Source organism: Tamandua tetradactyla, chromosome 11 (assembly GCF_023851605.1).
Source record: "Tamandua tetradactyla isolate mTamTet1 chromosome 11, mTamTet1.pri, whole genome shotgun sequence".
NCBI classification, from domain to species: domain Eukaryota; kingdom Metazoa; phylum Chordata; class Mammalia; order Pilosa; family Myrmecophagidae; genus Tamandua; species Tamandua tetradactyla.
Window position 1 is genome coordinate 91614710 of NC_135337.1, and position 25427 is coordinate 91640136.

The 25427-nt window shown below is 60.8% G+C and overlaps 4 protein-coding genes and 2 non-coding genes across 22 annotated transcripts; 2 read left to right on the plus strand and 4 right to left on the minus strand.

Annotated features, from left to right (window-relative positions):
- Nucleotides 1-732: 732 nt before the first annotated feature.
- On the plus strand, nucleotides 733-4974 carry EIF3G (eukaryotic translation initiation factor 3 subunit G). Its single transcript, XM_077121885.1, has 11 exons — nucleotides 733-822; nucleotides 938-984; nucleotides 1407-1490; nucleotides 1578-1666; nucleotides 1794-1853; nucleotides 2843-2947; nucleotides 3057-3246; nucleotides 3994-4101; nucleotides 4203-4339; nucleotides 4425-4531; nucleotides 4855-4974. Exons 1-11 carry the CDS (start codon nucleotides 803-805, stop codon nucleotides 4868-4870), a joined length of 963 nt encoding a protein of 320 aa, XP_076978000.1. The 5' UTR covers nucleotides 733-802; the 3' UTR covers nucleotides 4871-4974.
- Nucleotides 4768-11696, minus strand: LOC143649237 (suppressor of SWI4 1 homolog). The gene is made up of 13 exons (XM_077119405.1): nucleotides 11614-11696; nucleotides 11354-11524; nucleotides 10805-10906; nucleotides 10548-10598; nucleotides 10291-10461; nucleotides 9839-9915; nucleotides 9548-9655; nucleotides 9342-9465; nucleotides 9170-9248; nucleotides 8929-9058; nucleotides 8696-8859; nucleotides 8399-8614; nucleotides 4768-6403 (listed from the first exon to the last, which is right to left on the minus strand). Exons 1-13 carry the CDS (start codon nucleotides 11629-11631, stop codon nucleotides 5247-5249), a joined length of 2568 nt encoding a protein of 855 aa, XP_076975520.1. The 5' UTR covers nucleotides 11632-11696; the 3' UTR covers nucleotides 4768-5246.
- On the minus strand, nucleotides 9721-9800 carry LOC143651117 (small nucleolar RNA U105B). The gene has a single exon (XR_013159854.1). It is a non-coding gene; the product is annotated as a small nucleolar RNA U105B (small nucleolar RNA).
- Nucleotides 10676-10756, minus strand: LOC143651114 (small nucleolar RNA SNORD105). Its single transcript, XR_013159851.1, has one exon. It is a non-coding gene; the product is annotated as a small nucleolar RNA SNORD105 (small nucleolar RNA).
- ANGPTL6 (angiopoietin like 6) lies at nucleotides 11444-19535 on the plus strand. Of its 15 annotated transcripts, none has more exons than XM_077121871.1 (10): nucleotides 11709-11866; nucleotides 12949-12990; nucleotides 13425-13473; nucleotides 13833-14008; nucleotides 15595-15661; nucleotides 15893-16481; nucleotides 17172-17346; nucleotides 17830-18017; nucleotides 18098-18368; nucleotides 18914-19535. In XM_077121871.1, exons 6-10 carry the CDS (start codon nucleotides 15900-15902, stop codon nucleotides 19102-19104), a joined length of 1407 nt encoding a protein of 468 aa, XP_076977986.1. In that variant the 5' UTR covers nucleotides 11709-11866; nucleotides 12949-12990; nucleotides 13425-13473; nucleotides 13833-14008; nucleotides 15595-15661; nucleotides 15893-15899; the 3' UTR covers nucleotides 19105-19535. The 15 variants fall into 15 exon arrangements, with proteins under 15 accessions (XP_076977997.1, XP_076977989.1, XP_076977986.1 ...); XM_077121879.1 differs by having other exon boundaries at nucleotides 13925-14008; XM_077121873.1 differs by lacking the exon at nucleotides 11709-11866 and adding an exon at nucleotides 11873-11988.
- Nucleotides 18407-23456, minus strand: SHFL (shiftless antiviral inhibitor of ribosomal frameshifting). Of its 3 annotated transcripts, none has more exons than XM_077121889.1 (8): nucleotides 23325-23456; nucleotides 22706-22829; nucleotides 22448-22497; nucleotides 21147-21185; nucleotides 20762-20911; nucleotides 20145-20248; nucleotides 19900-19946; nucleotides 19233-19577 (listed from the first exon to the last, which is right to left on the minus strand). In XM_077121889.1, exons 1-8 carry the CDS (start codon nucleotides 23343-23345, stop codon nucleotides 19342-19344), a joined length of 771 nt encoding a protein of 256 aa, XP_076978004.1. In that variant the 5' UTR covers nucleotides 23346-23456; the 3' UTR covers nucleotides 19233-19341. The 3 variants fall into 3 exon arrangements, with proteins under 3 accessions (XP_076978003.1, XP_076978004.1, XP_076978001.1); XM_077121886.1 differs by having other exon boundaries at nucleotides 19900-20054; XM_077121888.1 differs by lacking the exon at nucleotides 19900-19946 and having other exon boundaries at nucleotides 18407-19577.
- Between the last annotated feature and the right edge of the window lie 1971 nt (nucleotides 23457-25427).

Genomic DNA, 25427 nt, shown 5'->3' on the forward strand with positions numbered 1-25427 from the left:
AATGCTTCAGTGCCTTTGCCCACACCCCACAGCCCAAACAACGAGTCCAAACTAGTTAGTCTGGTTTAAAAAGTCCTTTGTGATCTGGCTCTCACCCCTCCCGAAAATGCCCATGAACTGGGCACTTCCTATGTAGACACATCTTATGGGTGCTGGGGACCCAGACGAGCACCTAGCAGCAAATGCCTGCTTTCCGTAGCTGACCTTCTGGAGCAGTGTTTCTCAGCTTTTTCCATCTCACTTCTAAGGAGAAAAAGTAACAAATTGAAGCTTTAAATCAATGAATTCGGTTTCAATTTCAACGACATTTAATTCCTCCCGCATGCAAGAAATCAAATCCTTCGGAATAAGAGTTTGTGCCACAGAGTTGGCTTGGGAGGGCCACAGACCATTGTCATATGTCAGGTTTTTTCCACCCTCTCCAAGAACCAATTTTCACCCCCTGCCCACTGAGGGGGCAGGGTCTAGAGGCAGAGATGGACCATCTCTAAGCCTCGGTGTCTTCAGCAGCAAGATGGAAATGATCACTTCCTCCTCAAGGTGCCCCTCACACGGCTCAATAAATGGGCTTTGGTACTATTAACATTTCTAATTTTATTAAAGTTAAAGTACATTTTATTAAAATTACTTAAAGATACAGGGGATGCGCAGCGTCCACAGTCGGCGCCTCCGCCTCCATCCGCAGGGGGCGCTGTAGGCGCCGTGGCCTGGCGCTCTAGGCGGCGGCGGAACCGGAAGTCTCGCTCTCCCCCACCTCCGCTCTCTGGCCCAGGCTCGGGCTGCGTGGGGAGAAGTTTGTGCGATGCCGACCGGAGATTTTGAGTGAGTCGGGGTCGCGGAGGGGGTCCCGGGAGGCGGTTGGGCGCTTCAGAGGAGTATTGCGGGGGGCCGGGCCTCGTTGATCCATCCTTCCGCTCCGCACACTTTGTCTCGGCAGTTCGAAGCCCAGCTGGGCCGACCAGGTCGAGGAGGAAGGAGAGGACGGTGAGAACCCCCAGTCGACCAGGGGCCCCGCGGCCTCCCCCGGCCCTGTCACAGCCTCTGGCTCCGGCCCCGCACCCTGCACCTCGCTCTAAGCCCGCATCTCCCATTACGGCCGGCTTTTGCCCAAGAGTCCTGGCAGCTGCTGCCCTGCTCGGGACAAGAGGCTGTAGTAGCCAGTTTCCTGCTTCTCTGCGAGCAATGAGTGGGGGAGGTGGGGATCTTCACGCCGCGGCGCTGAGGCTCGTCTTCCCTTGTCCCTGTCCCCACATTGCTCCCCAGGGAGTGTCTTAGCCAGCCCTCTGCCCGTGGTCCTGCCTTTCTCTGCTCCTGCTGTGGGCGTCGTTCCAAAGGTCCCTCCACTTCAGCTTGGGGACTCCAGCCCCTCCCCAGCTGACCTTCCCTCCCCACGCTCCCTCTTGCAGACAAATGTGTCACCAGCGAGCTCCTCAAGGGGATCCCGCTGACTCCCGGTGACACCAGCCCAGAACCTGAGCTCCTGCCAGGAGGTGAGTGCCCCTCCAGCACCTTTCCCATCCGGTCTGCGTTATCTAGGCAGGGTTCAGCTCTCCTCACCTTTTCCTCCTCTTTCTCAGCTCCACTGCCACCTCCCAAAGAGGTCATCACTGGAAACATCAAGACAGTGACCGAATACAAGATAGATGAGGATGGCAAGAAGTTCAAGGTGAGGCTGGCAGGAAGGGGTGGTACCCTTTTCCTTACAGCCCTCGGACCAGGAGCTGGGATGGGGCTGGTGGGAGAACTCTGACCCCAGGAGGGGCACAGGAAGCCTGACCCTCTCCCATTTGCAGATTGTCCGCACCTTCAGGATCGAGACCCGGAAGGCCTCAAAGGCTGTTGCAAGGAGGAAGGTGAGACACTCCTGCCCCCATCATTTGGGTTCCACAGGGACCGGAGTCCTTTTTTTTTTTTTCCCCCTCAGTGTTTGTTTCCAGAGGTGGGGTTTGCCTGTTTGTACCCATTTTGTTGAAGCAGAACAGAGGCCTAGGCATGTTTGCATCCTGTTGGGGCTTTGGAGAGTCCAGTGCACGAGTGGGTGGCGTTAGGTTTTTATTCCTCACGTCTTGTCTAATGGGAACAGAGCCAAACCCTCCTTGGAGGTAGTTTTGTGGCTCCCATTTACCCGGGGCCGAGTGCTCCAGGAAGAAGCAATGGTAGTAAATACCCTTGGCACAGTTTGCTGAGCAATTTCTCTGTACCAGATCCCGAGTCGTGTCCTTGCAGGGAGCGTTTTCTCATTTGATCCCCAAAGCAACTGTTTGTGGTTTCCCTTTTTTGGGGGGGTGGGGTGGGGGCAGGGCACACAGTCTGGGAATTGAATCCTGGTCTCCGGCATGGAAGGTAAGCATTCTACCACTGAACCACCCGTGCTCTCTGTAGTTCCCATTTTACAGGGAAGGATGCTAAGGCTCGGGGTAAGCAGCCCAAGGCCTTCACAGCCTGGGTGACCCTGTAGACCCCTACTTAGAACCACCCCTGAGCCTCGCTGCCTCCCTGATGGGGGCCAGGTTTGAGGACCACCACCCTATGTGGGCATGAGGCGTTGTCGGCTGTGCACCTCTTGACCTCTTGGCCCCTTGAGCCTCTGTTTTCTCATCTGGGACACAGACTTGAGAACTGCCCCAGCCCCCTGGAGCTGGTGGAGAGGCAGGGCTGGGGGCTCACTTGGGAAATGAGGACTGTCACTGTTACTGGGGAGTGGGGGGCATTCAGGGAGAGCAAGAACAGGGTTGAAGGCCCGACACCCCTGGGGCTGGCTGTGGGAGGTCTGAGGTGCCAGTGTGGGCCCCCACAGACCTGGTCCTGACCCCACTCCCACCCCGTCCTGCCCTGAGCTCAGAACTGGAAGAAGTTTGGGAACTCCGAGTTTGACCCCCCGGGGCCCAATGTGGCCACCACCACGGTGAGCGACGATGTCTCCATGACGTTCATCACCAGCAAAGAGGTACGTGGGAGGGGGTGCCAGGATGGGGCGGTGCCCAGGGTGGGGCGGGGAGGACACCGGCAGTGGGGCTATGGCCGTGCCCCTGAGCTTCCCTGCCCGCCCCTGCCAGGACCTGAACTGCCAGGAGGAGGAAGACCCGATGAACAAGCTCAAGGGCCAGAAGATCGTGTCCTGCCGCATATGCAAGGGCGACCACTGGACCACCCGCTGCCCCTACAAGGACACGCTGGGGCCCATGCAGAAGGAGCTGGCTGAACAGCTGGGCTTGTCCACGGGCGAGAAGGAGAAGCTGCCCGGAGGTGCCGGGCTTGGGGGTGCGGCTGGTGGGAGGGTGCCGTGTGGCATGTGGTGGGGCGGTGGGGGGAGTCCGGGTCTGGGAGCAGGGGGCACCTCCTCCTTGGCTGTCCTCTCCCCCGTGCCGCGTCAGCACTGCCAGGTTCCGGCTGCCATCCGTGTGTGTGCTGGGTGAGGGGCATGCTGGGCCTGCAGTGTCATGTCTCTCCCGTCAGGGGGGTCGGGAGCGGGGGTCGAGTGTGCTCCTGCACGCATGCGTGCTGCACTGTTGTCCTTGTGTGCGTGGGGTCTCATGGCTGTGATTCTGCTGGTGAATGGCGGCGTGAGTCTGTCTGCTACTGGCTGCAGCTCCCTCCCACCCCGCCGCCCATCCGCGGCCATGCACACGTGTGCACTCACATGTGCCTTCCAGTGTGGCTGTGCACGACTTGCTGAAGGGGATTCTGTGTCTGACTTGTGTGGGAGATGGACTTGTCCCTTGCCGTGTGAGGGCTGGGTGTCGTCCGTCCACTACCTGTGTGCATGTGTGCTTGCACCTGCTGTCCTCGTGGGCTTGTCCTCAGCTCTCAGCCCCTGTGGAGTTTTGCTCCACCAGTGCTCCCAGCTGGTTCGTACGTGCAAGGCGTCTACTGTCTGGATGGGACCCTGGTGTTGGCGCGGCCAGTGCAGCTCAGGGCCTTAGAAGGACCAACTGACCACCTGGGCCAGGGCCACCAGCCTCCTGTTCTGAGCCCTGTGCCTTTGGTCCCCAGAGCTGGAGCCTGTGCAGGCTGCCCAGAGCAAGACAGGGAAGTACGTGCCACCGAGCCTGCGGGACGGGGCCAGCCGCCGCGGGGAGTCCATGCAGCCCAACCGCAGAGGTGAGGGGCGGGGGGCGGGCACTTGGCCCTGTGATTACCCTGCTGTGGGGCGGTGCTGGGCAGAGCTGTCCTCTGACAGCTGCCCCTCCCTGCCTGTCCAGCTGATGACAATGCCACCATCCGCGTCACCAACCTGTCCGAGGACACCCGGGAGACTGACCTGCAGGAGCTCTTCCGGCCCTTTGGCTCCATCTCCCGCATCTACCTGGCAAAGGACAAGACCACTGGCCAGTCCAAGGTGGGCTGGGGGCTGGGAAGGGGGGGCGGTGGGGCCCTCTGCCTGGCGGGGTCCAGAGTGCCCCTGACCTCGCCCCCTCCCCCAGGGTTTTGCCTTCATCAGCTTCCACCGCCGTGAGGACGCCGCACGTGCCATCGCTGGCGTGTCCGGCTTCGGCTACGACCACCTCATCCTCAACGTCGAGTGGGCCAAGTAAGTCCCCTGCCCCACCCTCAGCCCTGTCCTCCCACCCCAGCGTACCGACACTGAGGCTCTCCTTGGGTCATGCACCGAGGTCATGCTCAGCACAGTGGGTGCAGGGTGGAAGGCCATTTATTGTCCTGTCCAGGCTGTGGGGGGCAGATGGGCATGTGTGGGTGGCCGTGCCTTTTGTTCCACCTTGCCCCGCCCTTCCCCTCTCCCGCACCCCCACCCCCGACAGGAGCCCCAGTTTGTGCAGGGGATGATCTTGGGATTCCCTTTGGGGTCTGAAGCCCCCATTTGCCATCCTTATTTGCTGTCCTCCCTGTCTCCAGGCCGTCCACCAACTGAGGCAGCTGCAGACATCACCGGCTGGCTGATGACCCCCAACCTCAGGGGGCCGCTTCTGAGAACAGGGCACTCCTTGAGCAATAAAAAGGCTCATCCCGCCCTAAGCGTGTTCTCTTCTTCTTGGGCACCCCCTGCCCCGTGGCCTCTGGGCCCCCTAGCCCCCTGAGACGTGTTTGCTCCTGGCCGCTCTGTGGTCAGCGTTGCAGGCCACTGGGGAACCCTTGCCGCTCAGATCCTCAGCTCTCAGCTCCCGCTTGTTCTGTGTGCTAGGGCCCCCAGCTGTCTTGGGGAAGGAAGTGGTAGCCACCAGGGACCTGCTCTGTGCTCTGCCTCCGAGGTCCAGTGCCTTGTGGTGAGGAGGCCCAGATAGGCCAGGTCATGGGGTGGGCCCCAAGGGCCCCGGGGTGGCTGGGATGTTGAGGGTCAGGGCCTGGCCGGGGCTCTCAGTGTTGTCCGTGGCCCGCGCCCTGCTGCAGCTGGGACAGCACAGACTGCAGCAGCCTAGGCTGGGGGCCACGGCCATGTAGAGCAGTGGGTGGAGGCAGATGGCCAGTGGCACGAGGCCCCGTGTGACCTGGTAACACAGGTAGGGCCCCAGACTCAGTGCCGCCACGGCCTGGGTTGTGTTGGCAAAGCTGGGACAGCGCTCCCTCCAGCGCTGCTGGGCTCGCACGTTGAGGACATGCGTGACGTGGTAGGGCACGTAGGAGCTGGCGTAGAGGGCCACCCCACTGGCCACCAGCACCGCCACGCGCAGCTTCTCGGCAGCCGTCACGCTGGGGCTGCGCCGCACGGCCCGGCCCAGGGCACCGTAGGCCGCCAGGGTGAGCAGCAGTGGCAGGCCGCAGCCCAGCAGCGCCAGCACCAGGCTGTAGGCCCAGTAGGCCTCGAGGCGGCTGTCGTCGGCTGTCCCCAGGCACCTGACGCCACCCTCCGTGCCCCTGCCCTGGCCCTGCGGCGGCCCCTTCAGGCGGGAGAAGCTGAGGGTGGGGGCGGCGAGCAGGGCCGCTAGGGCCCAGCCGGCAGCGCTGACCGCCCAGGCGTGCTTGGGCCGCAGGTGGCTGCGGGCAAAGAAGGGGTGGACGGTGCCCAGGTAGCGGTTGAGGCTGATGCAGGTGATGAAGATGATGCTGCCCAGCAGGTTGCAGGTGAAGAGGAAGCGCTCCAGGCGGCAGGCCGTGTCCCCGTAGCGCCAGTGCTTGGGGGGGTAGAAGTAGGCGGCCAGTGGGGGCAGTGTCAGGGAGTAGAGCAGGTCGCTGACCGCCAGCTGGGCCGAGAAGACCACGGCCGGGTGCCAGGGGCGCCGCTCCCGGGTACTGAAGCGGTACAGGGCCAGCCCATTGCCGGTCACGGCCACCAGGCACTCAGCCACCAGCACGGGCCACAGGAAGTCCTCCTGGAACCTGCTGAGGAAGCGGTCGGCGTCGTCCGAGAAGTTGGCTGGGCAGGGTTTGGCACCTGTGGGCAGAGGGTGTCCCTGGGTGGGCCCGTCCTTCTGCGCTCCCCTGTCTGCAGTGCCCCCAGCCCCCTTGGCTGGGGGCGTGGGGGGATGTGGGCCTTGGCCCCTTTTTGCCAATGGAAACCAGGGCCCAGGAAGGCTTTGTTGACCCTGTTGGGCTCATTCCGGGCCCTGCACACCCCTGAAGGATAAGCCAGGAGGGTGCTGTGCTCGTGAGATGTGTGACTCTGCACTGGTGACTGAGGGGGCCGGGATGGGGGAGTGGGAGACCCCCAGGGGTGTAAGTGGCCGGAGGTGGCTGCTACCACGCCGGGCCTGGGTATCCAATCTGTGGGTCATCCTACCAGCTGCGCTTCAGAGTCTGCCCCCCTCGTCCGCTGTGTGCCTGGAAGCAGTTGCCTCTGCCCTGCACCCCCTCCTCCGTTCCTCAGCCACCCCTGGCCTTGGCCTTCCCACAGCAGCCCGGGGGCGCCTGTGAGTCCCCGCGTCGGTGCCCCACTGCCCACAGCCCTCCGCGGCTCCCTGAGTCACTCACTCAGGACGAAAATAATACTGTGTAATTGTTGCACTAGATCCACGTTCCCATGGAAGCTGTGAGTCAGTCTCGGAGGGCTGAGAAGTGTTGTAAGAGGTGTTAGGTCCTTGAAGGCACTGGACGATTTCAGTGCTGGAACTGAGGCTCTAAACCCACCTGTCATCCTGCCCCACACCCCTCATCCTCTTTCCTTTGGATAAATCCAAAGTAATTTCTAAACTGCAAAATAAAATTAGTTTTTGAAAATAACACTAGTTACATGTATGTTGGGGTGTGAATGGTTTGTCCCAAATGTTCTGTTTTCCCCATCTTGGGGCGCCCCTTGCCATGCTTACGTCCTGTGCATATCAGAATCTGCCCTTACAAATCCAGCACCCGGAGATTGCCAGCCACACAAAAAGGAGAGAGTGGATGGGGGTGTGCAGACAAAAACCCGTGGGAGACTATCCAAAACTAGGGTAATTAAAAAATAAAAGAACTGATACCCTCACGTGGTCACCCCAGGCCAGTCCCCACCCTCCCGACCCATCCCCCAGCCGCACTGGCTTCCTCAGGGCGCTAGCCTGGGCCGGCAGCCACAGGCGGCCTTATGGTGCTCCCCTACCTGGCCCCCAGTCCCACCCAGGGGAAGCCCACTGCACTCCCTACCAGCCTGGCACCTGCTCCCCTGGACCCTCACCTCCCTTCACTGCTCAGTGTTTCTCCACGGCCTCCACCCCAATCACAGCCTGTTCTTAACCAGTTCCTGCCCCAGGAGGGAAGGAGCTTTTCCTGCTTGCCAGCTCGACTCTCCAGGGCCTGGATCGGTGCCCTGGAAGCGAAGTGAAGGAGCCTGAGCCTGGGCGGGATCCCTGGTGCACTCTAACCTCAGTCTCAGCCTCCTGACCTGGGAAATAGCCTTTCCCGGGCCAGGGAGGAGGGGGCTGTGCCCCTTGTCTTCCCCCCCACCCCCATCCCCATGGAAGGACCTAGAGAGATGCCTGTGCTGTCTCAACTCCCTGCAGCCTCCAGGGACCTGCACTCCCATCCTGGGCTGAGCCCTAGGAGGGCTGCAATACCACACCCCACCCCCACTCCCACCCCCAGCTCCCTACCTGAGGCAGCTGCCATGGCTCGGCTCGTCACACTGTCTGGCCCAGCCTTTGTAGACTGCAGCACTCGCCCTCCCCACCGTCCCGCCCTCGGCCTGTGGAGCGGGTCAGAGCACTCACCCCCGCCTGCCTCCCAGCTTCCTTCCTCTGCTGACTTGTCTGCCAGGGGAGGTGGGGAGGGCCTGACTGAGCCACCCCTGCTCAAGCTCCAATCTCTGCCCATCCTTCTGTCCACTGCCCAAGCTCGGCCCGCCCCCTCCCCCCCACCCCCATTCTGGACAGACTGTGATTCTCCTGGGAAGTTCAATTCTTTATTGGGGGATGGGGGTGGGGGAACAGCTCCTTTATGAAAGGAAACCGAGAGTGCTGGCTGCAGGCTGCCCCAGGGCAGTGCCTCTCGGGGGGGGCCCCAATCTGGGGCAGTGGATCCACAGGTGAGGCTCAGGTCCGGGCTGCTCCTTTGTGGGGCCGGGGCCGGCCTGGGACATGATTCCGGGACGCCCCGCGAGGGCCTAGCTTGGCCTGAGCTCCCCGGGGCCGGCCCTTTGGCTTTGGAGGCCTCCGCTCTGCAACCCGGTCAGGCCTCTGCTTCCTTCCCTGCTGCTTCCTGCCTGCAGGCCCCGTAGGCCGTCTGCGCTTGGCTAGCCGGGGGAACATGTCTGTGGGGAGAAACTGTGTCGGGGTCCAGTGCACAGGGACACAGGCCTGGGGTGCCCACCCCAGCAATCTCTGCCACATACCCTCATCGGGCTCCTCGCCCACCGCCTGGCGGAAATACTCTGCATCATCCTCCTCGTCTTCCTCCTGGCCAGTCCCGTCCACCTTCGGGGAGGCCGCAGGGTCCTCAGCATCACTGTCCCCATTCTTTGCTCGCGTTCGCTTCATACCCGCCAGACTCTTCTTCCTGGAAGGGGGGGGTCAGTCCATAAGGGGGTCTGTACCTGGGGACACCGGCTACCCCACGGCCACTGACCTGTGGGCCTCTCGCTGCTCCCGCTTACGCTGGATGTTCTGGGCCTGCTGGTCCTGCCTCTGGGCTTTGAGCTGCAGCCTCTCCTCCTTGGCTGCCAGGATGGCTTGCAGCTCTTCCTCCGTCTTGTGCACTGGGCAGGAAAGAGGCACTTCACGCTCACCCAGGAGTCCGTCACATCTCATGATTTCCCACCCCCGCCCGATACCAGCCTCACTGGTAACGTGGATGGCCCCATCCTCACCAAAACTGTGGAACAGCACATTGCCTTCGCCAACACCCTCCTGGATCTTGATGAGCTGCAGTGTCATCCGGGGACCGATCTGGGAAATGAAGCGGGAGTCAGTCGGTCCTGAACTTTCTCTGGGAAGGGGGGCTGGCATGGGAAGTCACCAAGGCCATGGGACCAGCCTCACCTCAGTGAGCCTGACTGCACTCTGCTGGGCCCGCATGTTGCCACGTCCGGCAATGGCCTGCGGCAGCTCTGTGATGTTGTGCTCGCCGTCGGGCTCCGCCTCACTCTCCGACAGCCCCGCGCCCCTGTGCGGGAGACGTGGGGCTCAGCAGAAGTCCCAAGGCTTCCAGGTCAGTTCTGGGGTCCCCTATCCCCTGCCCTCCTCACGTGGCTAGCAGCTCGCTGATGTCCTGCAGCCGGCTCATGTTGGGGAACTTCTCCTGGAGAAGCTTCTTCATCCCACGACTTGCTCCCACAGGGACAACTTTGATGCTACTGCAATGGGCAGAGAGGAGGGGATTAGGGGTCAGGGATTGATGGTGGGCTCCATCTCCTACCCCTTCCAGTGTGTCAGAGCGTTTACTTTGAGGCTAAGCAATCACAGGGTCTCAGCAGCAGTGTTGTCATCAGCCACACACATGAACCAGGCCCCCTCGTCCCTCCCCTCGGAGTACTCACTAATGGCGGAAATCCAGCTCCTGGGAGTCAGGGCTATAGTTGATGAGCAGGCAGCGCTTAATGGTGTTCAGGTTCACCTGGGAGGGAAAGAAAGTGCCGGCACAGCACAACCTGAGTGCCCCCAGGCCGCACTGTGGGCTGGAGCCCCCAACAAGCTATACCACAGTGTATGGATTTAAAAATCCAGGCGTGCTCTCCTTGTGTATAACCTCACACTAATGATTCCCTCTCAGCCTCAGCTTCCCTCTGTCAAACAGGGCAATGACATGTACTCCATACTACTCACACCAATACTAGACACACATGTAGAAAGAAAGTGCTACTGGCCTACTTTTCCACCTGTCAAGTGAGGAAGGCTGGCTCATCAGTGAGCCTCTTCTCCAGGGTCAACCCAAGGGCCTGTGCCTGCTCCCCACCCCCCACCCCACCCCAATGTGCCAGGCCTGGCCCACCTTGTGCACGTTGATGGAGGGGAACAGGTTCTGGAACATGGTGGCCATGAGTTTCACGTGCATTCCATGGGGGCCAAAGCTGTTGAGTACCAGGAGGGGTGGGTGGGTAAACTGCTGCTCGTGCATGCGGTGTCGGCGCAGCGAGGAGACCACGTCACGTACCAGTGTGTACTACAGGGCAGGGGGGAGGTAGGGGTCACTGTGGTGCACAGGTGGCCCCTCGCCCACAAGGCCCTTGAACCGCCCCCACCCCTCACCTTGTTGACCTTAAACGTCAAGGTGGGGCCTCCTGGGAGGCGCATCAGCTTCTGCAGGAGAAAGGTGTTGGTGAGGTAGGGGGGTCTTTCCGGGGGAGAGGAAAAGGGGAGGAGGCCGGAAACCTTTGTCCCAGCTCTTCAGAGCGTTTACTTTGAAACTAGAATCACTGCAGCTCAGCGGCACATGAGTTCATCATGAGAGCTGGAAAAGGTACCGGGCAGGGTGAGGTAAGGAAGGGGTGTAAGCATCTACTCACAAAGTAGATATTGGTCTCAGTTTTGCTCAAGATCAGGAAATGCGTGACCCCGAGGGGCCCAGCCACTGCCACACAATCCTTCAGGGAATTCTTCTTCCGTACCTAGAAAGAAAGGACTACAGGTAGACCTTATTGAGCAAAGCCTTTCGGCTGAGACAGAGCAAGCCGTTATAACCTCTCTTGCACGCTAGAACCAATAGAGCCGAAATCAAATGTCAGCTCGGTACTTGCTTACTGCACAGCCCAGAAGAGCGAACCGGGCGCAGTTAGGTTAAGGAACTGAGTCCAGGCCTCTGAAAGACACCAATTCGCCAAACCCAGTTTTGCCGACTCCAGGCTTGGACTTCAAGCCCAGCCCCAAGCTGAATGCGTTCATCCACACGCGTCCCCGGCTGCATTCCCGGAAAGTCCCGCAAAGTGGATACGTCAGCTCCCCACCACCATCACCTAGGGACCCTTCCTCCGGTCGGGGTCCGAGGGGCCCCGCGCGGTTCGGTGGCGAGAGGCAGCCCAGCGGCTGGGGAGACGGGGCCCCGGGATGGTGCAAACCTGCAGGCGAGTGGCGGTGAGCGGCTCCATGACTCGCCGCACATCCAGGCTGAGCTGCCGGACGCTGCGACCCGCGCGACCCCGGGTGAACACGAACGAGTGCGGCTGCGCGGCGTAGGCCTCGAGGTTGCGGAGCTGCGCCTGGGCGCGCGCGCGCTTCTGGTGCCGGGACTGACGGGGCGAGAGACGAGCGGTGAGCACCCCGGCTTCCGCGGAGACCCCCGCCCGCGCTCCCCGCCTCCCCGGCCGCCCCGCCTCACCCGCCTCGGCTGCCCCATGTCACCGTCTTCTCCACGAGGCCGCCTCTGCCGGCTACTTCCGGCGCCGCGCCGCTCACTTCCGGCGCGGGCGGTGCTGGGCGATGACGTCTTCGGGCGGGCCTGCCCCCTACGCGGCCTCGGCGACGGCGGAGGCGTTGCTATGGAGACACCGGGTGCCTGTTTCTATGGAAACAGGGGGGCACTGCACGGCTCCGGGAAGAGGCGCGGGCTGCCGAGTACAGGCATTTTAAGGGTTCGAATCCCGCTTCTGCCCATTTCCACCGGTCTGCGATTTTGCTAGCCCTTTTCTAGCTTTTTAAATCTTAAAATGAGGATAATACTCCCTCCCATGACCTGTAAACTGAGAGACATAATGTATGCAAGATGTTTGGGGACCCTGACACTTTGTGAGCGAACAGAGAAGTGGGTAGGACCTGGAGCAGTTTGGGACCTGGGCGGGGAGAGAAGCAGCTTCTCCCGAGGCCCCATCTGCCGTCGAGATGAGGGATGGAAACTTCACATCACCTTCTGGAAACTCTGGACAGGGCCGGGGCTTCGTGAATAATTCTCCCTCCCCATTTCCGCTGGAAGCCCCGGTCTTGGCCCCAGGCCTCTGGCTTCTTCCCCAGAACACCCCCTCCCTGGGCTGAATTCCGCCCCCGCCACGCCCCGTCCCATCTGTCCCCCTCCCCCAGCTGTCCCCCTCCCCCAGCTGTCTCCCCTTGCCATCCCTTTTTTCTATCTTTGTCATCCTCTCCCCAAATTTTATCATCCGTTGTATTTTCCAGCATCTGTTAGTTTCCATTTTCTCCTCTCTGTCCCCATTTCTGCTTCCGTCTCCGCATGGCTTCCCATTTTCCTCCCCAGCTTTCCATTTCTCTCCCCTCCTCTCTCTCATCTTTGTCTCTCCCCCCCCACACGTCTCTGTCTCTGGGACACCCTCTCCCTCCTGTCAGGCCCTCTCTGTGAGTTATGAGTTTTCTTCTCTCTCCCTGCTGCCAATGGGGGAAGCTGGAGAGGCCTGAGGGTGGGGGGGCCGAGGGGCCCAGTGTGGGGGGGCCCCCGCCCCGGCCCACAGCTCAGCCTGGCAGCTTCTCTCAGACCTGGGACGGCCATTTCCTCTCCCAGCCCCGGAGTCCACTCGGGTTACGAGTTCAGGACTGAGTGCTGGGTGGGGGAAGGAGCGGTGCCCCCAGTTGTGTCTGCTCTGCGGTGGGACCCCCTGCACCGGTCGGGGCCTGGAGGCCCAGGGGCTCCATGTGAGTCTCTTTACTCCTCTGAGAAATGGCTGTCTGGATCTTTCTGCTTGCTTCTGTCCCCTTGTGGTTTGACCAGAGCGAGACTGGGACAAGTGTGCCGGAGACAAATGGAAACGCGGTGAGGGGCAGGCGGGTGGGTTGCACTTGTCTTTGACTTGCCTCGGGTCTCTGTGCTTGCCTGGGGTGTGACAACTGCCCCCCACATGCACACGCATAGGCACTTTCCTGTAAGTTGTGTGTGTGTGTGGGCGTGAGAGAGACTACATTTTGAACACTGATGGTTGCCTGAATCTTGTTTTGGGTTTCCAGTTGTGTCTTTAAATGTATGTGTGCCGGACAGATTTGTGGACACACCTACACACACACACACACACACACACCCCTCGATTCTCAGGGCTATGTCTGGCTCTCCATCTGGCTAGCTTTGCGTGTCTCGTCAGTACGCTGTCTCTGTGTCTGTGCTGTTATGTGCACACACATGTGTGTGGGTGCTCACACACTTCTGTCTCCTGCCGTGGGACATGTGTGTGAACCCTGGACCCAAACCACCAGGGGCTGAATCCCACCGCGGTGCTCTTCCGGCTGTGTGACCTCAGGCAAGGTGCATGCCCTTTCTGAGCCTGTTTCCTGGGCTGGAAAATTGGGGCTACATATGGAAGGCGGCTCAAGTTGTGAGGGAGAAAGGAGGTAAAAGGTGTGGTGCTTTTAGAGCCCTGCCTGGTTCTCAGCAGGAGTCCTCTAAGGCCACTGGTGCTGTTCTCCTTAGGATGTGTGAGTTGGGGCATGTTTGGGGCCGGGATCTGCCCGTCAGCCCCAAGGCCTGCAGCCTCCCACGCTCTGCTCTCCACTGGGGGGAAGTGTCCAGGGCACTGACCGGTGTTATCAGGCTCGAGTGGCCTGGACAGGGGCGTCTGCAATTCTAGCCTCAGTTCTCACATAGGAAATGCTAAATATTTACAGTTGGGGCTCCTGGGCTGAACGTCCCAGCTCCAGTCCCAGGCACTTGGGAAGCAGAGTGGAGCTACGGAGTCTCCTCCTTCCTTCTTCCCCAGCTCAGTGGCTCCTGCCGGACGGTCGGCTCCACTTCAGACGTCCCTCTGCCTGCTGCGAGCCTCGCGGGACCCCTGGCCTTGGTGGTGAGAGGCGAGAGGGTGATTCTGTCTGTTGGGAGACCCCGGCTATGGCTTGCTGGGGGGCTTCCAGGCCTCCTCATCTGCCCCCTCCCCACCCCGAGTCTTGCTACCGTGTGGGGAGCCTGATGTCCATAAGGGGAGCAGGAACAGGTTCCCAACCAACCCTTGGGAATTCCTGCTTGGTGTGCACTGATGGTGGGCAACAAATGCTCCCTTTTCTAGCTCAGAACCTTCCATGGCTCTCACCTTGTCGAGGGTAAGAGCCCAGCTCCTCCCCTTGGTCCACCAGGCCTTGGCTGAATGCTGCATTACCTCCTTGCCCTCCCCTCCTCTCGCTCTTCCCCTCAGCCCCTCTGCCCCAACCAGAAACTCCGTGGAGGGTGGTGCCGATGGAGGTGGGATGTGGATTTGTGGGGCATGTTCTGAGTGTTGGCATGTATGGACCCAGGCAGCAGGTCCGCGTCACAGAGGCTGGCATCAGGGCACGGGGGTCCGGGCTGTGGACCCTGCAGGGCTGGGGACACAGACGTGGACACTGCTAAGCACAAGGCACGTCGGGGGAGGGATGCAGAGTTCCTCTATTCCTTCAACAAACATTGGTTTGCCCCTACTGGGCAGTTTTGGTGGGGGGATTCAAATCATAAAGAACGGCAGATAATCCAGGGAATTTTAGAGAGTGACAAATGCTAAAATGAAAAGAAAGGCATGTGACTGGGCGGGGTGACCAGGGAGGGCTTCTGAAGGGACATTTGAGCTGAAGAAGGACCTGAATAGGGAGCAGAAGGAAGCCAGGTGGACATTCGGGAACGAATGTTCCAGGCTAACGAAAAAGCAAGAGCAAAGGCCCTGAGGCTGGAACAGCGGGAGTGAGCAGGCAGGGAAGCCAGAGGGCAGGCCTTGCAGGGCCTTGGGGGCCGCGGGGAGGACTCTGGCTTTTACTTTAAGGACGGTAGAAGCCGTAGAGGGTTCTGAGTTGGATGCAGGAAGTGATCTGCCTTGGTGCTCACAGGCACCTCTGATTGCCCTGGGGGAAAAGACTAGAGGGGCAGGGCAGGACATTGTAGACCCGGGAGGCGCCGCTGTAAGAAAATCCAGACGGTGTCTAAGGCTGGGGCCGTGGGGCCAGGCGGGGTGTTGGGGGTTGGAGGAATTCAGGCTCTAAGAAGAGCCGACAGGCCTGGCTGATGGGTGGGATCTGCAGCGAGGACAACTGGAGGGGGGTGGGGTGTCCATTACTGACAGTCAGTAAGACTTGCCGTTCCACTCTCCCTCTTGATGCCGCTCCTTTAATATGTCAGGCAGGGGCTGGCCTCAGGGCCTTTGCACTTGCACATACACACACACACACACACACACACACACACACACACACACACACACACACACACACACACACACACACACCACCCGCCTGGGGCGCTTCTCTCCTCCGATAGCCCCGGCGTCTTTCCCCACTCCTCACCTCTTTCAGATCTTTGTTCACCTCCTTGAGGTGCCCCCCTCCTCTTAAATGGCCCCTCCCTGGGCTTCCTGCTCTTTCTGGCGATCAGCACCACCTAATACACGATTTTGCTTATTTTCTTCACCAGGGCAGGACTTTTAGGCTGTTTTGTTCCCGACTGTATTCCCAGCGCCTACAACGGAGGCCGCTAAACAGTAAGCGCTCAATGCGTGCTCGTCGAAAGAACGCACCAGACCTGCTGCCCGCGGGGACACCTGGAACTCGGTGGAGAGGCCAGCCGCAGGGCGGGGGGGGGGGGGGGGGGGGGCGGGGACGAGACGGAGGCCACGCGGGTGTAGACACGGGCCCCTGTGAGCAGCCGGGGCTGGCCGAGCTCCAGGCTCCCGAGTCCCCCCACGCCTTCCCACCGCCCCCTCTGCCCGCAGGTCCGCCATGTGGGCGCCCCGCCTGCGCGCGCTGCAGCTGCTGCTCCTGCTGGGCGCGTCGTGGGCGCGGACGGGCGCCCCGCGTTGCACCTACACCTTCGTGCTGCCCGCGCAGAAATTCACGGGCGCGGTGTGCTGGAGCGGCCCTGCGCGCGCGCGGCCGGCGCCCGAGGCCGCGAACGCCAGCGAGGTGGCGGCGCTGCGCGTGCGCGTGGCCCGCCACGAGGACCTGCTGCGCGAGCTGCAGCGGCTGGCGGCGGCCGACGGCGCCACGGCTGGCGAGGTGCGCGCGCTGCGCAAGGAGAGCCGCGGCCTGAGCGCGCACCTGGGCCAGCTGCGCGCGCAGCTGCAGCACGAGGCGGGCCCGGGGGCGGGGCCGGAGGAAGGGGCCGGGGCGGAGCCTGCCGCGGCCCTGGCGCTCCTCGGGGAGCGCGTGCTCAACGCGTCGGCCGAGGCCCAGCGCGCCGCCGCTCGCTTCCACCAGCTGGACGTCAAGTTCCGCGAGCTGGCCCGGCTGGTCACTCATCAGAGCGGCGTCATCGCCCGCCTGGAGCGCCTGTGCCCGGGGGGCGCGGGTGGGCAGCAACAGGTAACGCCGGAGCCCCGCCGAATCGCCGCCACTTCCTGTGCACATCCTCTGTGAAATGGTACCCCATGGGCTCTTATCCGCACTTCCGAAATCCGAAAACTGGATTTTTTTTTCCATTGCTCTTTTGGGCCCAAACGCGACTGGCGGCCATTTCTAATCTTGACTTAACCACTTAATGAGAATACACTTAGCATCCTCATAATCAAGCATATTATCACGTGGAGCAAGACCAAAGACCCGGCCGGGGAATGTAATACACATATAGGTCCTGTCTTACTATTTCTAAATCCCACCGCATTCTAAATTCTGGAATTTGTGTCATCCCAGGTTTTGGATAAGCGATGGGTGCCCTGGACTGTCCCTACTTTACGGGGTGGTTGGGAGGGTTCAGTGTTAATATGCATCATTGGATGTACACGTATTATTCCCATTTTAAGAGGAGGCCTAGCACACTTGGGTTAAACTTGTGAGTTCCAGAGGGGGCATCTGAGCCAGCCCTGCATAATCCCAGTCCTGTGCTCTTGTGGGTCAAGAAATAGAATTTGGGGAAGAGTAATCGTGGGACTGGGACACCCTCCTGCCTGACATCATGCCCATCTGAATGTAGGGAGATTGATGCACCATCTTGGGCCCTGGAGTAGGAAGGATTAATGCAATCACAGCCCTGGGGGGTTTTCTTGGCCATACCAGGTCTTGCCACCCCCCCTGGTGCCTGTGGTTCCACTCAGCCTGGTGGGTGGCACCAATGTCAGCAGCAGAAGGCTGGACCCAGCCCTGGATTCCCAGAGAGAGACCCTGAGACAGCAGAGCCCCTTGGCCTCTCCAGTTCCTGCAGGACACTCTGTAGCCCCTACCGAGCCAGCAGGTAAGATGAGACCAGAGTGTGGGGAGCTGGGGGGACTTCCAGTGTAGCGTGGGCAGAGGGAGATAGAGGAGCCCAGATTTCAGTGGTGTATTCCTCCCTTAGTGATGGAATAAGGACTTCTCAATGCCAAAGTCCAAAATACTTTGGTGTGAGAGTAGGAGAGGATGGACTTTTATTTTGATGAGCAGATAGGGCATTTGGGACTACCACTTTGGTGAGAATTTGGACTGGTTTAGAGTGCCCTATTTAGGATTCCTATTCTGGCAAGGAAACCAGGCCCCCAGTTTGCTCCTCTGAGAGAAATGAGTCCTAGAATCTTACCAAGGAGAGAAAACGGGCATTGGGACTCATTCTGATGAGGGGATGGGAGAAGCAGGACCTCTATTTTGGTGAGGGGATCAGGGAGACTGAGGACTCTTACTCCCGTAAGGGATTGGTTGGCCCAGGTCGGGCACCCCCTGCTCCCGTCCCTGTTACCCACAGGCCCATGGCAGGACTGCACCGAGGCCCACCAGGCAGGCCACAGGCAGAGTGGAGTGTATGAGCTGCGGCTGAGTCGGCACGTGGTGTCCGTGTGGTGTGAGCAACAGGTGGAGGGGGGAGGCTGGACTGTGATTCAGCGGCGGCAAGATGGCTCTGTCAACTTCTTCACTACTTGGCAGCATTACAAGGTGGGCTTGTAGGTGGGCAGGGGCAGAGCCGGGCAGGGGAAGGGGCCTCTCTTGACCTCCTAATTTTCCTGCCCTGCCAGACGGGTTTTGGGCGGCCTGATGGGGAATACTGGCTGGGCCTGGAGCCTGTGCACCAGCTGACCAGCCGGGGGGACCACGAGCTGCTGGTGCTCCTGGAAGACTGGGGGGGCCGTGGGGCACGTGCCCACTACGATAGCTTCTCCCTGGAACCGGAGAGCGACTACTACCGCTTGCGACTTGGCCAGTACCATGGTGATGCTGGAGACTCTCTCTCCTGGCACAATGACAAACCCTTCAGCACTGTGGACAGGGACCGTGACTCCTATTCTGGTAAGGAGAACTCTTATTGTGGTGGTGGGAGCAGAGGGAGGTGGAATCCTGTTCTCTGGTAATGGACTGAATGAAAATTGTAGAAGGACTCCTCTCAGTTAAGGATCAGGGCAAACAAGCTTCTATTTTGGCAAAAGAATCGAGAACACACTTTTATTTTGGTGAGGGAATAAGGAATCCAGACTCTTCCTGATGAGGCAGTAAGAGTCAAGATTCCTGGTACAGGGCAAGAAGTGGGAACTAGGATTTATTTTAGGAAGGAAGTAGCAAAGGATTTTTTCCGTTTCTATAAAGGAATGTAAGGTAGAGTTCCTACTTCACGGAAAGGATGGAACAGGTGGGACTTGTATTTTGCTAAGGGGATTAGGAAAGAATTAAGGCGTACTCCAGAGGAGAAAGCAGTCTTAGGACTCTTATTTTGGTGGGGAGATAGAGATGAAGGTGGGAAGAAGGACCAGAGGCTGCCTGGCAAAAGCTTTACACTACTGAAGTGTTGGTAGAGGCTTTTATTCTGGTGAAAGGACATGGATCTCTCTGCCTTTCAGGTAACTGTGCCCTGTACCAGCGGGGAGGCTGGTGGTACCACGCCTGTGCCCATTCCAACCTCAATGGCGTGTGGCATCGTGGGGGCCACTACCGCAGCCGCTACCAGGACGGTGTCTACTGGGCGGAGTTTCGTGGTGGGGCATACTCTCTCAAGAAAGCTGCCATGCTGATCCGGCCGCTGAGGTCATGACTGTGTCCACCTGTCCCCAAAGCTGTCCTGGCCATCCCTCTTTGGTGGCTCAACATAGCCGTGTCCTGGGGACCTCTTACTCAAAGCCCTGCAAAACAGGACCCCAAAATCCCCATCCTCACCCCCATCAACCTCTCAGACCCAAGGGCACTTTATATCTCAATTTGAGCTCAAATTTTATGACAACACAAAGTGGCCACAGAACGTGTCTGGTTTGCTGTCTGCACTGGCCAGGGCTCACGCCCCGTGCCCGCCCTTCTCCTCCTCCTCTCCCTGCCCTTCCTCCTCTTCCTCCTCTTCCAGGTCCTCCAGGATGATGCTGTCCAGGTCCTCCAGGAGACTCCCCTGGCTCAGGCACGTGGCCACTGTGGAGCCACTGCTGATGTGGGGGTCGCTGGGGTAGAGGACCTTGGGGAGGCGGTTTTGCTTCCGGCTCTTGGGGTGCGCGCAGGATGTCCCGGGCATGTGGGGCTCTGGGGAGGGAGAGGTGATGAGGCCCCATGGGGGTCCGAAGAGACCCAGGGGACAGGGGCACAGAGGCCATGGGGACAGTGGGCCACTCTGTGCCACCACGGGGCCTCCCAGTGAGACCCCGAGAGGCGGGCGGTGGGAGGGGTGGAAGCCCCGGACCCCGGGACCTGGGGAGAGAGGAGGAAGCAACAGGTGGAGACCCCAGCGCTGAGAGCCACAGTGGGGGCGGGGGGACATCACGGGGGGGGGGTGCCCCCGCCGCTGAGCTGGCCCTGGTGGGGTGGGGGGAAGGGAGGGAGGCCACAGAAGGCGCCAGGCCCTCACCTCGCCGGTTGTAGCAATCGGCCGCCGAGCAGGAATGCGTGTGGCTGCTACGGCGCACCATGTCCCGGTCCCAACGTGGGGGGAGAATCCGCGTCGGATACACGGGGAAGCCGCACCCGTAGCAGGGCGACGGGGACCCCATCTGTGCCCAGCCCCTGGGGGTGGCAGGGCTGTGAGGGTCAGGGGGCCACGGGGCGGGGGGCGGGGCTGGGGGGGAACAGGGCGGGGGGGGGCGGCACCCTCACCGGAAGTTGTGCCGGCACTTGGGGCAGTGGAACTCGGCCAGGCCCCACATCTTGTCCTCCGGCACCGGCTTGTAGCGCTTCTTGCATTTCTTGCACCGGGACAGCTGGGGGGGGGGGGGGGGCGGGGGGGCGTGGGGAGCGGGCTGGCTGTCACCCAGGCGGGGTCCCGAGCTGGGCCCGAACTGGCCACAAGGGGAGTAGTTATACCAGGGAGACAGACCAGCCTTACAGATCAGGGCTCCTCTCTCCAGAGGTCCATCCTTAAGCTTTTGTGGCTTAAATTGTCAGGGGGCCCAGAGGTCAGATGTGGGGTTGTGGTTTTGGGGTAAAGCTTGATTTGCGGGGGGGGGGGGGGGGGGGGGAGGGGGCGGGGCGCAGCCTCCAACTGTGCAATTCGGGGTTCAGGCTCTGGGGCTTCTCCAATTAAAAGCTCATAAGTCCAGCTCCGGGTTAGTGATTTAGGGCCGAGGTGGACCTTGGAGGTCAGGGGTCAGGGGTCAGGGGTCAGGAGCCAGGCTCTCCGACATGGATGTCCTCGGGTCAGAGGGCCAGGCGCCGAGGATGGGGGCCGGGAGCCAAGTTCGGGAGCGAGTCAAGGTCGCGAGTCCGGGTCTCACCTGCTTGCGCTCGGGCACGCGACGCCACCAGACATGGTCGCAGCTGGAGCAGGCGAACTGGTGGTCCACGGCCGGGATGAGGTCCTCCTGCGCCCGCTGGAACATGCGCAGGTTGGCTACCGTCAGCGGCAGCAGGGACGTCGCCACCTCCTGCGGAATTGGGGGGGGACGGAGGCGGGGGGGTCACCTCTCCTCCCTCTGCAGGGGTCACCCCTCCCCTGACCACTGTCTTCTGCCCTCGTGACCGACTTCACTCCTCCTTCCCCCAGACACCTCCTCACAGCAGAGGCTGCTCCTCCACCCCTCCCCAGGGCCCCCCTCCGCCTCGTCCGCCATGGGTGCCCCCACACATCCCCCCCAAGACCTGCGCCAGGTGCCGACTCACCTTAATGTCCTGGTCCTGCTTCATGTCCTCAGGGGGGTCCTGGGTAGAGAAATGAGGAGCTCCTACAATTGGGGTTCCCGGAGCAGGGGTGGTGGGGGAAGGCGGGGGAGGAGGGCCCCAGCCCAGCATGAAGATGGGGGTGCCCCCGACTCACGACGAGCAACATCCACTTGCACCTCCATTAGTTAGAGGTGTGCACACCTGTTATCCCCATGGCTCAGATGGAGAAACTGAGGCCAAGAACTAGAGACCCCGCGCTCCCACCCTGCCCACCAACACCATCTTCCACTGTGAGTGCCGCCTCCCCAGCCACACCCTGGCTGGCCCGGAGACAGGTCCCCCTCCTTGCAGCAGCCTTGCAAAGCCCGGGATTCCCAGAGCCGCAGGTTCGAATCCCGGCTCCACCACTTCCAGCTGCGGGCCGTGGTTCCTTAAGTTGCATCTCAGAGCTCAGACTCTGCCTCCAGGTGGGCAGGGTTCGAATCCCAGCTGCCACCCACTCGCCCATCTGCCTGGCAACTGACGTCATCACTCTGGACCTCAGTTTCCTTGTTTGTGAAATGGGAACAATAAGTAATAGAACCTAACTCCTGGGCTCCGCTGTGAGGCTGAAATAAATCAACACATGTAAGATTCCTCCAGCCCTGCCACATGGGAAGTGCTAATCCCGGTGCCTGGTTTTTATTACAGGTTTATGACTCTACGCTGTGCCTTTTAGGCTGGTAAAATCCAGTCTACCAACCACCAAAGCCCTGTTTCGAAAAGGCAAAGCAGCTGCGTGCTTCAAAGCCTTTCATCCATCCATCCATCCATTCATTCATTCAAAACACGAGCTCCCCGGCCGCCTCACCTCCCCCATCTCCTGCTCACCCCAGTCTTTCCAGGAATGAATGCCCCTCTCAGTTTCCTTTCTCACACCATCCTTCTTTCCGGACGCGATCCGTCCCCTCCTCTTTGCAGGGCTCACTGCTTGCCATCCTTTAAGACGGGGCATCACCTCCTCCAGGAAGCCTTCCCTGACTTCTCACAACCCCCCACCCCAGGATGGCATTAATTCTGGCTCCTGTCACTGCCTCCCCGTTTTAATCCAATCCGCACATATCGAGCGCCTGCTGTTTGCCAACTCCCTGGCCGGACACAAATACAGAGGTAAATAAGCAAATAAATTTGGACCACGAGTTGTGGACTGGCAGTGCCCAGTTCCTTCTGCTTTGGAGGGGGGGAGCTCTGGGTGGCTGGGCTGGTCCCTCTGCCCTCCCCGCCCCCATTATCCCCGCCTCTGAAGGGAGGGAGCAGATTACCTGGGTCTCCAGGTCACTGCTTAGTTCCTTTCCGTCTTTCTGCTTCACCTCTGGTGGAGACAGCAGGTGTAAGTGAAGGGCCCTTGAAGAGTCTGGGGATGTTTTAGGCCACCCTCCCCCAGACCCCCTGCAGCACAGACCCTCCCCAAGGCTGGGGCCCCCAGCAGGTGATCTCAACGCCTCTTCCCTCCCTCAGTCAGGCCAGGTCCCTCTCGGCGCTTCCTCCACATCACCCAGCCCCCCCCCCAGCCCCCTCACCGTACACGATGGAGCGCCCCACACCGGTGTGGTCGCTGTCGTATTTCCGCATCAGAGCCCCCGCCCTCTCGGAGGAGACCTTCCCATGAAACTTCTCCCGCAGGCGCCGGGAGCTCTTCTCCAGCTTGGAGTGGGGCACGGGGGTGAGGGTGGGGGAGGCTGCGTTGGGGGAGGCGAGGGGCGCTCGCCCCTCCACCAACCCTAGGCAGCGCTCTCCCGCCCTGAACTTGACCCTTGCTTTTGGCCTGGCCGCCCCCCCCCAGCCTCCCCCTCCTTCCACGCACTTCCTGGAAAAATCCAAAGTCCCTACAGGGCACTGGGGGCAGGGGAGGGCGAGGAGCGGCGTCCCGGGTTTAGGAGGGATGCTGGCCAGGGAGTCCCTGGCTCTGAACTCTGACCCCTGACCCTGCAGCCCCCGCTTGACCCCGGGGTGAGGCGCGGCGGTCACTCTCCTTCCTGAGGGGGGAGCGAGGGCCAGCCCGGGGGGGAAGGTCTGGGTTCAGGATGGAGCGGGGGGGGGGGGGGGGTTCCCCGGGAAACTGCGAAGCCCGCCGCGCGCCCCGGCTCCTCCCCCCGGCGACTCTCCGGGTCCCCCGGGGCAGCCGTGGCCGTCTCCTACCTCCACACCTTCCTGGGACATGGCGGCGGCGGCGCGGGGCTCCCCGAGGGTCGGCGCTGCGCGGCTCGGCAGTCCCCCGTTCCTGGCTGCGCTCGGCGGTCCGGATGCCGCGCAGGGCGGGGCGGGGCCTGGGGGCCGGCCCCGCCCTTCTTCCCTGAACCCCTCTTTCGCTTTCGTTTCTCTGGGCTTTGGGGAGGTAGGAGAGGAAATGAGGCACCTGGGCTCTTCCTTGGCTCCGCCCCGGCTCGTGCGCCCCAAACCCGGGCGGGCGCCCTGGACCCGCGCCCTGCGGCGGAGCGCGCGAACCCGGGGCGGGGAGGGGGCCGGTGCGGCCTCTGCAGTCGGTCACATGTGCCCACGCGGCGCGGGCTCCGCGTCTTCACGTCCCTCGTGGGGGCGGGGCCGCATCGCCGGGCCGTGGCGGGGCCCCCGAGCCCCCCCGCCCCCGCTGCGCCCCGTCTCCCCTTCCCCGCCGAGGAACCAGGCCTTGGGATCCCCTTTCCGTTCTGAGCCTCTGAGCTGGCCGGAGCCCTCCTCGCCACCTCAGTTTACCCCTCTGTAAAATGGGGGCGCTGACAGTGGCTACATCCTGGGGGCGGGCAAAGCGGGAGGTCGGGCCTCGAGGGCCTGAGTTAGGGCACTGGGCAGCGCCTCGCAGGTGCCAGGTCCTCAAATGGTCACCCGACTAAGCGCTCGGGGCTCGGAGGAGGGGGTGGGGGGGTGCTTGTTAAAAATTCAAGTGCTCGGTTCTACAGCCCGCTGGTGGGGGAAAGGACTCTGGGGAATCTCCATTGTCACTCTGGAGGTTGGGAAACCTGTGAGCCGGGAGGATTCTAACCCTGCACCTGGAGCCGAAGGAGCCCTAAGGAGAGGCACCGGCCCAGCCCAGCCCAGGGCCCCCCAAAGATAGCTGCTTGGAGGAGGAGGTGCTGGTACAGAGTCCGTGAAGTTTGAGGTCTTCGTTGGGGCTCTGGGCCTCTGTTACAATTGAGAGAAGCAGTTGAGAACCTGGCGCTTTAAGGCAGTTTCTCTGCCAGGACACTAACATTTTGTTCTAGATAGTTCTTGGGGGGGGGGGAGCGGTGATGCCCTGTGCTTTGTAGGATGTTTAGCAGCATCCTTCGTCTCTACTAACTAGATGCCAGAAGCCCCCCCGAACCCCGGTCAACCCAAATGACTACAGAAATCCTCGAGTGTCCCTTGGGTGGGGTGGGTGAATTGCTTTAGGGTAAAAGATGCCAACATTTTTTTTCCTTCAATTTTCTGCACCCCAATCAGTAAAAATGCTGAAACTGAGCCCCATATGAAAGTTTCTTTATTTATAAATTACATGCAAATACAACTCTACCAATAGATTCTGCAGATTGGAAAACAAAAAGCGGTGATTAAAAGATTGGGGTGTTCTAATGTATTCTACGTGAGCCCCGAAGGTTGGTTTGTGGGGTGGTGCACCCCCACTTTGCAGGCTTCTGTAAGTGAAGTGCAAGCAGTTCATGGTCTTTGTGGCTGGAGGGTGGGATTTCAGGTGAAGAGAGGCGCCTGTAGTTGTACTGGGACTTTATCCTGAGGGTAGTGGGAAGTGAGGATGGACCCTGAGACCCATGGACTTCTCCCGTCAGAGTTACCAATTAGTAATCTGTCTCGGTGGAGGGTAAGGTCACAGCCGTGTCCCATCCCCTGAGCAGGGTGGGTACTGGGTGGGCAGGAAACAGGGTCTGATCCAGGCCTGGCTCAAATCAGGTCTGCTAGATTCTAAGAAAGACAGCCGTGACTTTGAGCACCTATTCTGTTCCTAGATGCTGTTCCAGGCATGGTAGATACAGCAGTGAAGAAAACAAAGATCCTGGCCCTTCTGGAGTTGGTGTTCCAGGGCGGGGGACAGGCAAGACACAAATACATAATATGAAGGGGGGTGATAAATCCTAAACTGAAAAAGGAGCTGGAATAAGAGGATGGGGAAATGTAGAAATGGGGGGTGGGGGAGGGTCACAGGAAGTGACATTTGAGGGGAGACCTGAAGGAAGGGAGGGAAGGAGCTATGCGGATATCTGGGAGGAGAAAGTTCTAGATGGGGGAACAGCAAGTGCAAAGGCCCTGAGGTGG